This window comes from Vulpes vulpes, chromosome 11 (assembly GCF_048418805.1).
Source record: "Vulpes vulpes isolate BD-2025 chromosome 11, VulVul3, whole genome shotgun sequence".
NCBI classification, from domain to species: domain Eukaryota; kingdom Metazoa; phylum Chordata; class Mammalia; order Carnivora; family Canidae; genus Vulpes; species Vulpes vulpes.
In genome coordinates this window covers 67,433,439-67,451,129 of record NC_132790.1, presented here as the reverse complement: position 1 = coordinate 67,451,129, position 17,691 = coordinate 67,433,439, and the positions used below count along the sequence as shown (strand labels likewise).

Here is a 17,691-nt window from a genome sequence, read left to right as displayed (position 1 = left end):
GGAAAAAAAAATTTTTTTTCGAACTGCATCAAAGTCTTAATGAGTCACATTACAAAGCTTTAAAAAATGAAAAATATCCATGCTCATTTTATGCCAGACTCTATTCCACAATGTCATCTAGTAGTCATGACTTTTCATCCTGGTTTAGAATTGAAAATGGAGGCACAGGAAGTTTTCTACGTTGCCCAGCTAGTTACTGGCACAGATAGTAAATGGTAGAGGCCGGATATAAGGTACACAGTTCTGCATAGGTAGAACCTATGTGGTTTCAATCTAGAGCCCAGTCTTAACCACACTGATGCACCCTATTTCTTCAAGTATAGGGCCTACTTGATCTCATCTTAATATTGCTCAAAAAGGCCACCAGTGTGGCAATTAGTACAGTGACTACATCTCCCAAAACTTGATTTAAAATGCTTACAATGAACTATTCCCTGATGTTTCTCTAAATAATAATGAGAAGTAGGCTCAATGGGAAACAACACTTGAGGTTGGGTAATTAAAAATATATATTCTAACCTACAAGAACAAGGTAGGTCCCATTTTGGAAACAGAAGGGGGAAATGAAAGTCCCTCAGATAAGTGTAACAGAACTAATTAAACTTCATAGAACATAAAGCCCAACAGGATTAATGTTACCAATCAGAAAACATAAGTTGAATAATGTGGAGTTGAAAAGGTCTTCTCTTAAAGACATTTTAAATATTTAGCAGTGAGACAAAAATGATTCCACTGAACTTCTTTCCTTCATCAGAATATTGAATGTGCTTCCCCTCTTTGTCTTTCTCAACAAAATGTTAAGCTAATGTTTTGGCCTTTCCATAATAGAAGTGGAATTTGCATAGAAGACTAAGCATAAAGAACACTTGCCTCTCGGGGAGAAGAGAGCTATCCTCTCTACCTGGTAAGGATCCATGTTGTTGTCTGCAATGTGATAATGACCCATGCCCCCCCAAAGGGTCATGCTTGTCTTAAGTTCATGGCTTATGTGGTAGGACCCAAACTTGAAAGACCTAACAATCCATCCCCTTTCCATGTTTTCCAATACCCCTTTTACTATGCTGAAATGATTTCACAGACTGTAAATTACAGAGTTCAAAAGCAAAATGTAGAATGCCTGAACTATAACATAAAGAACAAATAAAAGTAATTTAAACAGATACCAAAATAGGTGTAAACTTCCAGGATTAACAAAAGGACAAAATTGCTTCCCCAAATTTCTAAGATACCCAAAAAAGGGTATTTACACACACAAGCACACGTGCTTTCACTAGAGGAATGAGAATGATTTGGTAGATGATCGGCAGAAGGCTGAGAACAATTTGAAGGAAAATAAGAACTGAAATGGAGTCTTGAAAGAACAGAGAAAACCAAAAGAAAGGTCTTCCAGTCAGGAATGTTTTCAAAGCCTAAAAGGTCGAAATGTAAAGGTTAACCATAGAAAGACCTGACACTCAAGACATCAGATATGCCTTAATGAGCAAGATAAAACAAAATGAGTAAGATCTCCTTTCTTCTTACCTTCTCCTACAGAAAAAAAACAAAAAACTCAAAGCTATAGACAGGAATAATAAATTGACAAAAAACTTTTTCCTAAAGTAAATGTAAGAAAACTTTCAGATGAAATTTCTTTATATATATATATATATTTTTTAATTTTTTTATGATAGTCACAGAGAGAGAGAGAGAGAGAGAGAGGGGCAGAGACATAGGCAGAGGGAGAAACAGGCTCCATGCACCAGGAGCCGGATGTGGGGCTCGATCCCGGGTCTCCAGGATCGCGCCCTGGGCCAAAGGCAGGCGCCAAACCGCTGTGCCACCCAGGGATCCCTCAGATGAAATTTCTAAAACCCTAAGCACCTTTCTCACTCCCAAAGGGTATCAAGTTCACGGTAGGACATCAGAAGCTGTGTCTTATTATAGGGAGAATAATGGGCCAGCCTACTCTTAAAGGGCTTTAATTTTGAAATTTCTTAACTCTTATTATTTATTAAAAAGTCATTTCGAAACACACAATATTTTGTTTCATCTTTTCTGTTTCCTTACTGAAGGATATGAATATTTGGAATCACCTATTTTCCTTCATCCTCCATCCCTCTGCATGAGAAAGATATGCAGCAATCCTAATAAAGTACAAAGTAGAGACAATATACAAACAACTAATTCAGTAGACTTTTATTGCTCTTTCAACTTCAATAACATCTCTAAAAAATAGTTTTCTTCTAACAATTATGAAACAAATTTGAAAGGCAGGATTGTTCACATTATAGACTTGGTAGAGACTTGTACTTCATATAAATGAAAAATACCAGTTCTACATTTTAAATGTTTAATTTACCTTGGATTTTATTACAAAAAAAATATTATCATTGTAATTATAAAAGTCATAAAAATTAGAACTGTACTGTGAAATTATACCAAGCTATCAAATATTATATAAATGAACAATAAAATTCAATTTCTATTTATTCAAACATAGTAAACATTGGAAGATAACCCCCCTACAAAAACAAACAAAAAAAACCCCAGATTTTTAATATTAAAGCAACAAAAGAAAAAGCCACAACACAAAAATCAATGCACAAAAATCTGATTAAAAAGCCACTGGGGTTTAACAATTACTAAAACTGCAGAAGTCAGTATGTGCTAATTAAATTAAAGCTAAAAAATGATCTTTAGATGATTCCATTTCCAACTATATGTTTTCCTATTATTGATACTTATATTACTTTTGATACGTTAGAAAAGATCCAGCTTTACATTAAAATTGCCAAATTTTGAATTTTGAACACTATTTTAAATTTTCAATGTCCTTAAAATCTTTAAGCTTACTTTCTAAAAAATAAATAATTGTTGTACTAAACCAGAAGACATTTCACATATTTGTATTATATATGATAACAATGATGTCATCTACATAAATAAATTTAAAGCATTAAGTTATTTAATTTAAACATTTTTGAATTACAATGTTATATCAATGGCTTACACATCCAAAATCTGAGCACTTTAAAACAGGATTCACATGTCAAAACTGTTGAGCACATTTACAGAATCAATGTACATGATATGATCCTTGAAAAACAGCAAGCTCTGGTGTAATACCTCAGTTTCAGAAACCATTTTACATTACAGAATGTTGAACCTGTCTTTGTGAAAGGAAAAACTTAGAAACCTAATATATACACATACATAAACCTGAAGTATGAAGAAGAAACAGAAATGCTTTTTGGAGAGAGAAAAAAATTAGTAATTTTGAGTGGTAAAGAAACCCTGCCTTATAAATACATGCATTAGCACATAAAGTTTGAACTCCATGTTTTACAAAGACTTGGCAAATATGAACATTGATACGCCACAGCTTTTTTCAACAACTGAAGGAATTTAAGATTTTTAACAACATTGTCTCTCTCTCTCTCTCTCTCTTTCTCTCTCTCTCTCTCACACACACACACACACACACTAGAAAGACTGTGTGCTTCACTTCAGCATATCTAATATTATAAGAGAAAATACAGCATCATCCTTTTATCATAAGGAAGTTATTAGCTCATTGTTTTCTCAAAAGCTGCTATTTTAGAGTGAAATAGCATCCAAAAGAAGGTAAATTTCAGATGGTCAACATCAGGATTTATCATAGTCTCTGTAAACAGACATCTATAAATAAATAAAATAGGGTGGAGAGAAGAATATCCTGAGGTGGCTCTGTAGCCAGGGTATTCAGTAGCACTAAGCTCCATCCTGGAAACCAAGGCATCTAAGAAAGTGCAGGGCTGTTTATATTAATTTATTTTGTAAATGGAATATGTACAGGTTTAATTATTTTGCACCTTGAGGTAAATCAGTACATTGCAATTACTACTGCTCATTTACACCTATTTAAGGCAACATTTAAAAATTAATATATGTAGTAAATTATATTTTTCACTGTCTTGCAATGAACACTATCCATGATTGTTATTTTTCAAAAATAATGGAAAAATATCATAATCTTGTAGAACAAGCAATTAATTACTTAATAAACATGAGTTACCTTTGCTCGTCAATGGAGTAGTCATATCAGATTATTTTGTAAGTCAAGTAGTCAAAAGAAAGCAGAAGCCATTAACAAAAACAGTAAAAACATTTTGAGTGCAAAGTTATTTTGCAAGTCATGGTTTTTCTGGCACTGGACAATTACTATACATAATTAAATAAAAATCACAGAAACACTATGATCCCAGGTAGTTTTCAGTTTAAATTTTAAAATCCTTCCTGTAAAATGAGCACATCTGTTAACCCTATGATGTCCAGACACAAAGAAATGATGTGAGGAAATCCCCTTGTTCAGGAACATCAGGGGAGTTTACAAAATATAGCAGCAAATACTGGGGTCTTTGGAAATGATTATGCTGCCATGGATAAATAGGAATTATTTCAATGGAAGCTCATAAAGAATAATAAGCACCGTGGGTAATACTCAATTATCAATTGCCAATAGAGTCTAACTCTTTTTCAGGCAGTACCAAATGATGCCAACTCCATTTTCTAAAGAAAAGTAGCATGTTAAACTGTCAACTTCTCATTTGAGACAGAAGTCGAATCCTTTATTTTAACTAAAATCTGACAATATGGTCTCAGATGGGGGAACTACCTCAGCTACTAAGTAGTTTAGAATGGATTAAAAACACTTCAGAATTGCTAAAATATCAGCTTTTGGCATTCCTCGTGATCCTCTATAAGATCAGTTGTTCATACTTTTGTACTTTAATTAGAAATGATTAAAGGGAGCACTGGAATTTCATTAAAATTTTCATCCTAATATTCATGTCACAATTTCAGTATTTCTGTGGCTTCTCAATACTCATTTGGTTTTTGTAAATTATCCTCTTGCCAAATCACTTTCACAACCCCATTCATCCAGTCCTACAGGCTTAACAAGAACATTTGTTTATTTTATGTAGAGCTAAGAGTATATAAAAGATGACTAAAAAGATTTGCTAGAAGTTAAAAAGACAGCTCAGAAAAGCAGAAACTAAGAAACAAATGCTAACATAAACTAGAAAGGATGCCATCTGAGCTATACATAAAATGTCTAAATTCCTTTTAAAATACAAATATGGCAGTGCTTTATAGCAAAGATGTAAAATCTGTCAACTGCTTTCAAAGATAATAAACCATAAATGCAAGTGAGCACCAACTATTTACATTAACAATTTAAATTACTCTGTATTTGTTACCTTTTCAAATGTTTATATAAAGTATATCAATTAAAATAAATAAAATAGTTTAAAATGAAATCACAGATAACAATCTATTAAATATTATCTATATGATAGAAAGAGTAACAACGTAAACAAGAAAATGAAAGGTAATTCTTTAGAATAAAGTAATACTGATCATAAACCCATAAAAGAATTCTGACTCCTGATTATTTAATATTATTTGTAATAGAAAAATAATCAAGAACTTGAACCTGATATAAACTAAATCATATTTTAAGAAAAAGACAGCAAAGGCAGAGAGCAGAGTGGGCATTCTGGGCTCTTATAAAGCATCAGGATTCAGAAAAAAAAAATCTACAAAAGGCAACAAAATTTAACTACTAGCAAGTGGCAATTTACAGCCTCTAAAATCCATAAAGTTATGACTGGTATGGGGCTAAATTTACAAAATCACCTGCAATTTCACTTGTCTATCAGAATAGGAACCTAGATGTGAAAGTTTTAAGATTTAAAATAAATTTTAAAAACAAAGATCAAAAAGCAATAGTTCTTATCTAGAAAGTTTCTACTGTTCTATCTTTATAGCCAAAAACTTCTTGTGAAACAAGATGGACATCTGCATAAATGAAACACACACACTGAGAAGCCATGACATGTCACCATTTGTCCCACAGCACTGGCATAAAGATTCCCTGTTCTTCCCATAAAGAACTAACAGAAGTGAAATAATATGCAAAAATTTTTAGTAACTCAAGTTAAAATTATAAATATATGGACAACGTACATCACTAACAGTTGGTATGAATTACCACTGATGGACAAATAAATTTAAAGGAAAAGTAAATTAAATACAATTCCCCCACACCTCTCTACTGCAGAACAGAAAATTTTTTTCCAACAGAATAAATATTTGAAGAGTAAGAACCATGTACCTCATTTCTAAGAGACCATTTCATTTTATACACAGTCTCCATGGTGTTCCTAACAAACTTCAGACACTACTTCAAAAAACCCAGTAGTCATGCATAAACAGCATGACATACAATATTGTCATATATAGTGACATGAAATACACACATTTTATATATATATACATATATATATATATCTGTATAGCTATATATATAATTCCTCTTGGTTCAATTCTATAATGAAGTTTCAGCATCCAGGTATTTCCTTGTTGGTTCATCTTCAAAATTTATTTTCACACTCACAGGTTTCTCAGGGCTATTTAAAACAAAGAATGAGAATAAATTATTTTAAAATAGACAAATATCACATTCTAAAACTGGCCAACAGTATACATAATAAGCCTTTTGAGATGACTATTAATACTATAAACATATGACTATTATTTTATTGCTTTCTTTTCATATCAGTAAATTTGATTGGAAAGACAAATATTAAAAATTCTTAAGTTTTTTTTAATGGATATGTTTGCCACTGAAATTCATGTTTTTCTTACAACTGAAGGACACTTTCTTAAAATTAGTCTTAAAATTATATGACTAAGTTTGACTTATTAGTTTTCAACAGCTGTAGCACATGACATCTCACTGACAAATCCATTAAAAAAGCAATCTTTGTTAGTATAGATAAGCATCAAATAATTTCCTGCAAAATTTAACAGATTTACAAACTTTCTCTCCCCAAACTTGGTTCACAAATACAAGTTCAAAACACATATATCCTATGTTTTCAAGTTAATATCAAATACAATGATTCCATGTATATGGATTTAAGTGAATGATTTAATTGTAACATATGAATATCTGTGTTCTGAAAAAACTTTTCAAAAGTATAAAAACACACTGTGGTTTTACTCCCTTCTCCAGACAAGACTGAAGGAAGAACCTCCAAACATTTCTTTCTGTTAAGTGACATAACCCAAACATTGTCTTTCTTCCCCTGTGATTTTGAATTGAGGGGCAGAAAATGAAAAAGGAAGGCAGAAGTATGTAAGAGACAATGGTATCTAAATGAAAGGCAGAAGTATGTAAGAGACAATGGTATCTTTACATTTATCATGACTATACTAATAACCTGGGCCACAAGTGCTGACAAGATATGAAAAATTACTAAGAATAAAAAGAGCACTGAGCTAAATTCTAGCTGCATGAAATAACCAAAATGACAAAGAGTTCAATTTAAAAACTTTTAAGATCAAAGACAGAAGGAAGAGTCCAGCTTAGAGAATCAGAAGTTAAGAAATGATTCAAAAAAAAAGAAAAGAAAAAGAATAAAAAGGGAGAGGATAATAAAAACAAAGTAGGAACAAAGCTCTAAGAGGTGGGGAAGCAATGGATAAAACCTAACCAATTATTATCAAAAGACAGTGGCCAGAAGGACAATAATTAATCAATCAAAAGCAGTTAGTGACAGTTTGCCAAGAGAAGTTTCAATCTGATATCCAACCAGAGTATACCAACAGTGTCTGACACCAAGGTGCACACAGAGTATTTGTAGAATATGAATGGTTGAGTGCACTACGGGATACCTCATTTCTCCACTCACCAAGGGATTAAAGTACTAATGCTTATCAAACTAGAATCACTTAGTTTCAGGCCTTAAAGTGAGGGTAGAAGAAAGAAAAAAATGGCTTCCTAACAAGAAGTCTAAGAAAGGAGTTAGGAGAATTGTTAGGGAGTACGTGGTCCATTATAAAACCAAATGGCGTTTATAGCCATGGATTAAAATTCTTTTCCAACTATCTTCTAGGAAAACATTTACCCCACCTGAAGAAATGGGTATAAAACAATACAAGGAAAACAATCATCCCTTTTTTTCTTGGACGATCAGAAAGCATGACTGAGATAGTGTTCATTTAGAGTATTTATGTAATCCCTGGAAATTATCTTTCTTTATATGGTTTCTGATCTTTCATATACTTAATCCATACCACCAAAATGTGTATATTCATTTTTATTACAAAATGCTCAAATTCTTTTTGGAAATAGGCCTATGAATTTAAAAAATAATCTATCAGCACTTATATCTTATTTCCAGTATTCAGTAAAATGATGGATAGACAGATGAAAGGAAGAGGAGAAGAAGGCTTGTTTTATTGAGAATATGACGTATGCAAATTGAGTTACATTTAATGGTTTTATTAAAAAGCTATCTATCCATAAATCAACTGAAAATTGGCTACAGTTAGAAAATGCATAAAGAGTTACAGCTACCTCGTGCTAGATCTGGTTACTTTGGCATTCTCAGTATTCATGGAAAGTGCCTTCCACTGTGCAGTTTTGGCCATTTCATCTGATATGTTAACAACTGAGGGATCGACACTGAAGAACAAATATACTTTTTGGTTAGTATTCAGTACTTGCAAAAGCATTAATATTGTCACTCTTAACTATATAATATTTGTCTTCATCAGCTTCGCATTGAGAAAACTCTTTGTCATGCACTTAAACCAAGGTCTAGCAAAACATCAGGATTCTACAGTTCTGTTATAAAGGTCTCATGGGCAATTGCATCTTTCTGTATAATTAAAACTAGGAGTAAGATTAATTAGATTGGCAATGATGTCCAAAGATGATCATCTTGGCTATAAGTGTTTTATTGAAATAACCTAAAAGAATACATTAATGTGCTTATAAATAAAAAAATACAAACTCAAATCAATTAGAAGACTTTTATAACTGGCACAAATTTCAATCTCATCAACTGAAGATCCAAAGTATAAAAGGAAAAGCTAAGATAATGATTTTTTTTAAAAAAACTAGTTTTTAATAGCTTTTAAAAATAATTTAAAAGAATGATGGAAAAGGCAACACTTCAAAAGTAGAAACAGAGCTCTGAAAATATCCGAACAGATAACACAAAAACAGGCTTATAAATATCACTTTTAGCTGGCATTCACATTTTTGGTGTCACAGTGTTATTCTATCCACTTTATCAAAATCAAAAGAACAAAATACTGTCCTTTCATTGTAAGGAATAAATGTAATCATTCCCTGTATCTAAAAAATATTTCAAAATTCCTTCAAGACCCCAAATCCAATGATGATATCCATAAGTAATTTTGGCCTCAACCTGGTCAGTCACAAGTAATATGAAAAGTACTATAAAGTTAACAGAAATATATTTGCAAGTTCTTTTTCTTCACTAAAAGAGTAATATTGCATGCACAAAAGTGACAGATACAAATGTCAAATTAGGCTTTATGTTCAAAATGTGACGGCAGCTACATGATAAATGGCAGTCATTGTAGAAAGTGCTACCTTTGTTCACAATGTCGTTTAAATCCAAATGTCATTTAAAATAGAAGACTGTAAAGAAATGTGACATGGTAACTGAAGAATCTCTAGGAAAAGGTGCTTTACCAAGTCAATTTTTTTTTAAAGTGCACAAAATCTGAATACCCAAATTCACAATGGCAGACACAACCAACTTGAAACTACCTACCCTGCATAAATGTTTCTGTGTCTGGTTGCCAATTTCAAACAACTGGAGAGAGACATTCCTGAAGCACTTTCTAGCTTCAAATGTCCCCTTCTAAGAACTTTCCCATTAATAGCAATTAAGATCTTTTCTAAAAGACATTGCATCTTTGTTTTTCCCCAAAATAAAATGAGATAGGAATGAAAATCTGTCTACATTAAATCAATTACTTTCTTATTTTATGGAGTTCTACAGCTTCCAAATGTTTTTCTATATTATCTCATTTCATTATCATGGCAAGCAATCCAACACTAATTAAGATTTTAAATTATGACAGATCAACAGGTCAGCCAATTGCTGGCATTCCAAATATTCAAATTTTAAGTGAAGCAGCATTTATCTTGGCCTATGTCATCACTTAAAAAGACAAAAGTAACATACAAATAATCATTCTTTTGGTTAAACATCAGACAATGTTAGTATACATTCCACTTAAATTTGCCAAGGCTCATGTATAATCATACTGAGGAAGTAATAATGCAGGACCTATAGAAACTAAATGGTGAATAATCTTTAGAAATTGATGCATCACTAATAACCATCAGTTCCTATACTCAAGTACAACAAAGTTAATAAAGTAATTTGCTTAGCAAACATGTATAGAATCCAGCAAAGCAGAGCACTATAGTTGTGTATATTACTATGTCTATACTTGGCATTTAACTTAAAGTATTTAAGAAATATTTGAGGAAAAATCATGAAAGGCGACACAGAGTAATACCAATGATGAAAATTAATAGTTAAAAGTATAAAGGAATATTACATGATGAATTCATTTATCAAACTAGGAAGACCTCTGTAAAAACTAAAAAAATTAAACATGAAAAAAATTTGAAGTTAATAAATACCAACAAACCATTAACTGGTTTCCATTAACTGGTCAGGGAAGGAAGCTATATACATTCTCAAACTGACTTTTCTACTATCAACAGCTAATCAGAAATGGCTAATACATGCATAAATGTTTTTATTTTTTAATACTACAAAAAAGTACACAGATGGAGTTTAAAGACAGAATTAACTGCTGTCTTTAGTTCTTAAATTTACATGTAAATCACCAAAGTCCTACATAATAAACTATATATGGAACTCCAGTTTTTCATAATATGAGCCCTCACTGCCAATAGTCAAGTCACATCTTTGAATTCCAGGGCCTCTAAACATAATCACAATTTGGAAGGTGATCAGAAAATGAGTTACAAAGTTAATTTTCCAGCACACACTGATGCAGGCCTAATAAAAAGGACAAAGCCATACTACTGAGAGAATGTGAATATTCTGAGACTTGTGTACTGTACTGATTTTAAACTTCATTAAAACAGAAGGAGTGCGGGCAGCCCAGGTGGCTCAGCGGTTTAGTGCCACCTTCAGCCCAGGGCCTGATCCTGGAGACCCAGGATCGAGTCCCACGTCGGGCTCCCTGCATGGAGCCTGCTTCTCCCTCTGCCTGTGTCTCTGCCATTCTCTCTCTCTCTCTGTGTCACTCATGAATAAATAATTTTTTTTTTTAAGTATTAAAAATAGGAGTGATGCAAGACAAATAACTCTTGTGTGCTTGGCATGGAAGTTGGTTTGAGGTTCTGGTCCAAGTCCAGTCTTTTCTTCACTCCTGCGTATAACCTGTGAGGGGATTTCCTTTTCAATTTCATGAAGACCCTCTTTAGTTGACTTTATGCCAGATGCTGGTTTTGTCATTATTTTTAAAAATAGAGATCACTACTTTAACAAAGTATCACATGGCTTACTCATGTACTTCACGTGTATACAAAATACATTTTATAAGATACAGTTTCATCTCACCTGTATTTTAGGGCCTTAACTGGTATTTGTAAGAGACTTCCCCCTTCAAATGGAAGGTGCACAGTATCATCATCAGCTTGAAGCATTCGTTCAGCTTCCTTCAGAGCACATACACAAAAAAATTACTTTTCCCAGAATATTTCCAGGAGGACCAATTAATATATAACATCATCAAGAATTAGAAACCCAAACTGACAATATATTTAAGCACATTTGCCTTGATTGAAAAATTCCTTTTATTATTAAAAACACATACTGGTAGCACAAAAGAAAACGACTAAATTTTAAATGGTTATAAGTTTCATTTCTTTAAGTTAATCATTAATACTGTTTTAAAATCAATTTAGCTACATACATTTTTACCAATTATTAGTATATAATAAGATAAAATTTTGTGAAATCTGATGGCTTTCATTACAACATAATATAAGCAAAGCCTCCTTTGGAAAGGGCAGAATTTCTCAATCTCAGCAATACTGACGTTTAGGGCCAAACAACTCTTTGTGGTTAAGAGGCAGTCCTGTAGGATGTTTAATAGCACCCTAGACCTCTACCCACTGGATGCCCATCCAATTGTGACAATAAAAAATGTCTCAAACCCTGAAATATCAACCCTGAGAAGAAATGTTATCCCAGGTGGAGAACAACTTATATTGGAGATATGACCCCAAATCATGACATCATAATTACTGGGGACACGGTAGGATGGACTGGGAGAGCATTTACATTCTTCTTTCTTATCCCTAGAAATCCCACTATTTATAGATGGCAATATGCCCATCTTTTAAAAAAGTAATCATTTAAAAAAAATGAAGCCAGGGCTAAATTTCCCAGCAATCCTTGAAGTTCCAGGCAGCCACGAGAAGCAAGTGGAACTTACTGGATGACATTTCTGGAAAGATTCCTTAAAAACAGGATAGTAGAGGAGAGCCCATTTTGCTTTCTTAGCCCTCCTGCCACCTCTACTCTAACATGAGAGCTCAAGCTCAGCATCCATTTTGATCTATAAGGTGATTCTGAGAATCAAAACCATGTGCTGAGGTGAGAGGACAGCAACACAGGAGCCCCAGACCACTCTGTCGAGCCATCACATCAATCACTTTCCCTTCTCATGACTTCTACATGAAGTTTCTGCAGAAACTCTTATGTTTCAGTCTCCTTTACTTTTGTTTTCTGTTGTATACATTGAACCTTATTCTAACATAATACAGAAAATAGTAAACAGGTAATTTTAACCTCAGTATTTTATAAATAAATTGCATCCTATTTGGAAATTCACCAAAAGCTCAGAAACATTTACATGTTTAATATAGTTTTAAAGGAAACAAAAATCTTTTAAAAATTTTGGAAACTCAATTCAAACTAGTATTCCAATTAGCATCCTAATTTAAGAGTCATATTTTTTCTTAAAAGTAAAACAGAAAACCAGTATTTTAGCATAAATCAGCACTAACTAATCAGTCCAAACTATGAAAAAAAATACCAACAAGGCTTAATTAAACCTAATTGTCTGTAAAGCTTTAATAAGTGCATTTTCATAAATACTAATATAATAAGGTATAAATTATGTTGCTTTCTCTCAAAAATTAGGGGGAAAATTAATTTTGAGATCTCTATTTAAATAGGACCACAATATTTAAATATGTGTATCTTCTTCTTATCTCTGATTTTCTAGCAATATTATTAATGGGAAAATGAGTAGGGCACTAAAATCAATAAAATCATCTACGGCATATGTTCAATGTCTACTTTTCCTTCTTACTGAGGAATAGCATTGAGCTGGTTATTTACAAAAAATTAAATTCAGAATAAAATATTCATGTATATCTTTGTATACAAATCAACTAATGGTACATAATACTGCATATTAAGTCTAGGTTTAATAGTACTTTTTGCAAAAAGATATTTAAAGTCATTTTTCTCATTATATATATATCAAGGTTATTAAAATGCTGTTAAAATATACACTAAAATGTGTCTAGGTTTTTAAGGTTTTATTTCATAAAAATAAGGTTCTTAGGAGTTTTAAAGGAGCTGATTCATGTAAAGTGACCACAAAAGTGCCTGCTACTTGGTACAAAATATTAAATAATAAGTGAAAACTGTAAATTTAAAATTCTGGTCTTTTTACCTCTTTCTCTTTTTTCTTTTTGTCATCTTCTTTCTTTTTCTTACTTTCTGGCATGAGGTCATCAAGCCAACTAAGTTCTCTCTTTGTGAAACACAGATCCATGAGTTTGCGTACAAAGACTAATGCAAGAACCTTAAAAAAGTGGGAGAGAAACTATTAAGTAACATCTAAAAATAAAGCCAGGGCTAAAAATTATATCATTTAAAGAGAGAAAAAATATCAAATCATAAATAACAAAAAAGTACTTCATATATTTTATTTAAAAATCACTTCAAAAAAATAAATAAAAATCACTTCAGGGGCCTCTGGGTTGTGCAGCTGATTAAGCATATAACTCTTGGTTTCAGCTCAGGTCATGATCTCAGGATCATGAGATCAAGCCTCACCTCGGGCTCCAAGTTCAGCAAGGAGTATGTTAAAGTCTCTCTCTGCCCCACCCTTGCTCTCTCTCTCAAATAATTTTTTTTTTAAAAAATCACTTAATACATCATCTTATTTCAAAGGAACTGAGTCACCTATTTATCTTTCAAGCTTCCTGTTCAAAGAGAACATGTCAAGGAAATGGCATTCTTAACCTCTTGCTGTAAAAATCCCTGTTCTCTGCATAAAATTATAAAGCAGATTAAGCATGGTATCTTCACAGTAAAACAAAACTATTAATTTTTATGATGACTTTAAAATATATACATCATATAGGCAGATATAGTTTTTTTTGTGGGGGGGTAGTTCCTTTGAGGGGGAAAGGAGTGGGCAGAGAGAGAATCTTAAGCAGGCTCCATTGATGGGTCCGGCACAGAGACCAATATGAGGCTCGATCTCATGACCTGCCTCGGTTGAAATAAAGAGTAGCACACTTAACCAAGATACCCAGGCGCCCCTAAGTAGATATAATTTCTAAAATCTCTTAAGCAATGGACTAGAGAACCCATTTGCCAGTATAAGGTTTAAACTTTCCAATTATGTATATGAAAAAGATATACCATTATTTTAACTTGTTTTCCTTTAACTGCTACTAAGGTTGAAGATGTTTTCAAATGTTCATTGGTCGTTTGGGTTTCTCCTGTTCTTACCATTTTCCTTATTACTATCTTTTGCCTGGCTTTTCGGATGTCTTTTATGACTTTTATTCATGAATTTTTAAGAGCTCTGTGTAGTTCAGATAGACGCATTTTATCTGCCTTACTTTTTTTTTTTAATTTTTTTTTTAATTTTTTATTTATTTATGATAGTCACAGAGAGAGAGAGAGAGGCAGAGACACAGGCGGAGGGAGAAGCAGGCTCCATGCACCGGGAGCCTGATGTGGGATTCGATCCCGGGTCTCCAGGATCACGCCCTGGGCCAAAGGCAGGCGCCAAACCGCTGCGCCACCCAGGGATCCCTATCTGCCTTACATGTTATACTTTCTCCCAGTTCACAATCTGACTTTACTATGTTCACATAAAACATTTAATTATCATGTGGTTAAATATATCTATCTTTCTTTTACAGTTGGGTTTCCCTATCTCTTTTGAAAAGTTACCCTCAATCACTGGACTATATAAATGTTTTTCAAAATTTTCTTCTACATTTTAACATTTAAATCTTCAATTCATTTATGATTATTTTCTGAAGATGGTATAGGTGAAGGAAGCAACCGTAGCTCCCATACACAGTCAAATCTTCTAAGACTATATACTAAATTTTCCCACACAGATGAATTATCACCTTTAATGAAATGACTCGCTTATGATATTCAAGTGGTTAGGTTCTCATATATTCTGATAAATTTTGGACTCAGTGTATTTTTCTGATTTGTCTATTCCCCTGCCAATTCCATTCTGTGTTACTGCACTGACTTGACAGCAGTTTTTAAATATTTAGTTATCAACAGCATGGTACCAGCATAGAAACAATCAAGTCCCTCACCCCAGACTCAGCCAGGAATACTTACTTATCTTTGTTTTTATTCCTTTGGTATTCACTTACCTTTATTCTTTCATTAATAAACAATTTACATATAATGAAATAGAAAAATAGCACATATATAGTCTGACACTCTTGACAAATGTACATATTCATGGAACCCACACCCAAATAAGACATAGAACATTTCTACCATCCATGTTATCTATGACTCTGACATTAATTTTTCTCTATGAGCTTTAAAATTATCTAGTTCACACTGACAACAATCCTCCCCACATACACACAAGCACAAATGCAAATAAAACTCATAAAATTCATACTTGGAAGGGACATGCTTACAATATACTAAGTATGCAAAACAAAGAACATAATTTATCTTCCTATTTGTTCGGGTCTTAATTTTATGTACTTCCACATTATTACAGAATGAACTGTGTCCCTCAAGAAAGATGACTGAAATCTTAACCTCCAGTACCTGAGAATATGACCTTATTTGGCAATAGGGTTGTTGGAGATATAATTAAGATAAGGTCACAGTGGAGTAGGGGGAGTTTCTAATACAATATGTCCAGTGTCCTCATAAAATGGTCATAAAGACACAGTGATACACAGAATACCACATGAGAAGGTAGCAGTTTGTGGAGTTATACAGTTGCAACACAATGCCAAAGATTTTCAGCAAACCACCAGAAGCTAGGAAGAGGCAAAAAGAGTTTCCTTACATGTTTCAGAGGGAGCATGGCCCCATATACACCTTGATTTCAAACTTCTAGCATCCAGAGCTACCATATCACGGATTTCTTTTGATAAGCCAATGAGTTTTCTTGTAACCACCCACTCTAACAAAATTTCTTAATTCAATTAGAGTTTGTCTTTTTTTTGTTTGAGTCACTTGAGTGAATAAGCAAATAATCACATTATCTACAAATAATGTTATCTCTTCCTTATAGCAAATATTGTATTATTCTTATATCACAGTTAGAACCTTCAATTCCCACCAAATAACAAAATAGTACACACTTCCCTATATCAGAACTCATTTACAAATTTGTATTCACAATGACTGCAATTTTGTAAGTCTTTTTATCTTTAATTATGTTGGTAATTCTTGCTTGCTATATCACAGTCTATTTAATCATGATATGTTATAGAAACACTGTAAATTTACTTGTTAATATCCTAAGATTTTTTTGAACTTCTATTAGTACGTGAGAAGTCAGCATCATTCTTTTGTACAAGTTTATTAGGCTTTGGTATTAAGATCTAGCAAGTGTTTCATGAGAAAAAAAGTGCAGATGTTTCCATCTTTTCCTTTGGTCTAGAATAATTTAAGAAGTACTGGAATTAACTGTTCTTTAACATTCAGCGGTGCCTGTGATCCAAGGGCAGATCTCTGGCCATTTTTCCAGTCCCTGTGTACAACTGAGTTATACAATCCATAGATTTTATGTTTCTCTTTGGGTTAATTCCTGGAAATGCATAGATAGAATGGAAATAATCCATTTCCTCTAGATCAGTGGCAGGCAAACCACAGCCTTTGGGTTAAATTTGGTATTATCTGTTTTGTATGGCCTATGACCTAAGAACAGCATTTAAAGATGAACATTTGCAGTTGATCTGATGATAGGGAACACTAACTTTGAACCACCTTATGAATATAACTTTAGGTATAGCTTACAGACTTTGTTAAAAATTCTCTGCTGCAATACCTACAATGTTTTTTAAATTTAGTTTTCTACTTAGGATTATTTCAGCATTTAATGTCTAAATACTTTATATTTTTTTAGTGCTTTTCATTATTCATTTGTAATTTAATTTATTTGTATTCAGGAAATATTACCCACATAATTTTTATGATTTTTTAATTTTTTAAGATTTTCTTTGTGGCCAAGTATATAACCAGTGGTTACATGGAATTTACAAAAGGATGAGTATTCTCTGTTTGCAAAATACAATATTCTGTGATAATTTGGTGAATGATACTATCTTACTAATATCATCTAAAATCTTATTATTTTTTAACTTCTAGATCTCTTAATTTCTGAGCAAGATGTATTGAAGCATTCTATTAAAGACGTATGTTGCTCTAGGTGCTTTGCTCTTTTACATCTGGCTATCATCTTTGTTCCATAAACGTCCTAAACTCTAAAGTTGTTGAAAAATACAAAACAGCATTCTATAGTCCAAGGACTAAAAAACAA

The 17,691-nt window shown here is 32.7% G+C and overlaps 1 protein-coding gene across 8 annotated transcripts in view; it reads right to left on the bottom strand.

The window, feature by feature from the left end:
• Window positions 1–5,931: 5,931 nt before the first annotated feature.
• The window catches only part of SLC4A7 (solute carrier family 4 member 7), a 105,010-nt gene continuing 93,250 nt past the window's right edge, over window positions 5,932–17,691 (bottom strand). For 6 of the 8 annotated variants that reach the window (XM_072726660.1, XM_072726656.1, XM_072726658.1 and 3 more), the window contains 4 exons: window positions 13,585–13,716; window positions 11,454–11,551; window positions 8,387–8,494; window positions 5,932–6,431 (listed from right to left, as the gene is read on the bottom strand). In XM_072726660.1, the coding sequence (XP_072582761.1) occupies window positions 6,350–6,431; window positions 8,387–8,494; window positions 11,454–11,551; window positions 13,585–13,716 (420 nt within the window). In that variant the 3' untranslated portion in view covers window positions 5,932–6,349. The remainder of the gene's footprint in view (window positions 6,432–8,386; window positions 8,495–11,453; window positions 11,552–13,584; window positions 13,717–17,691) is intronic. The other 2 variants (XM_072726664.1, XM_072726659.1) reach the window with 1 other exon arrangement.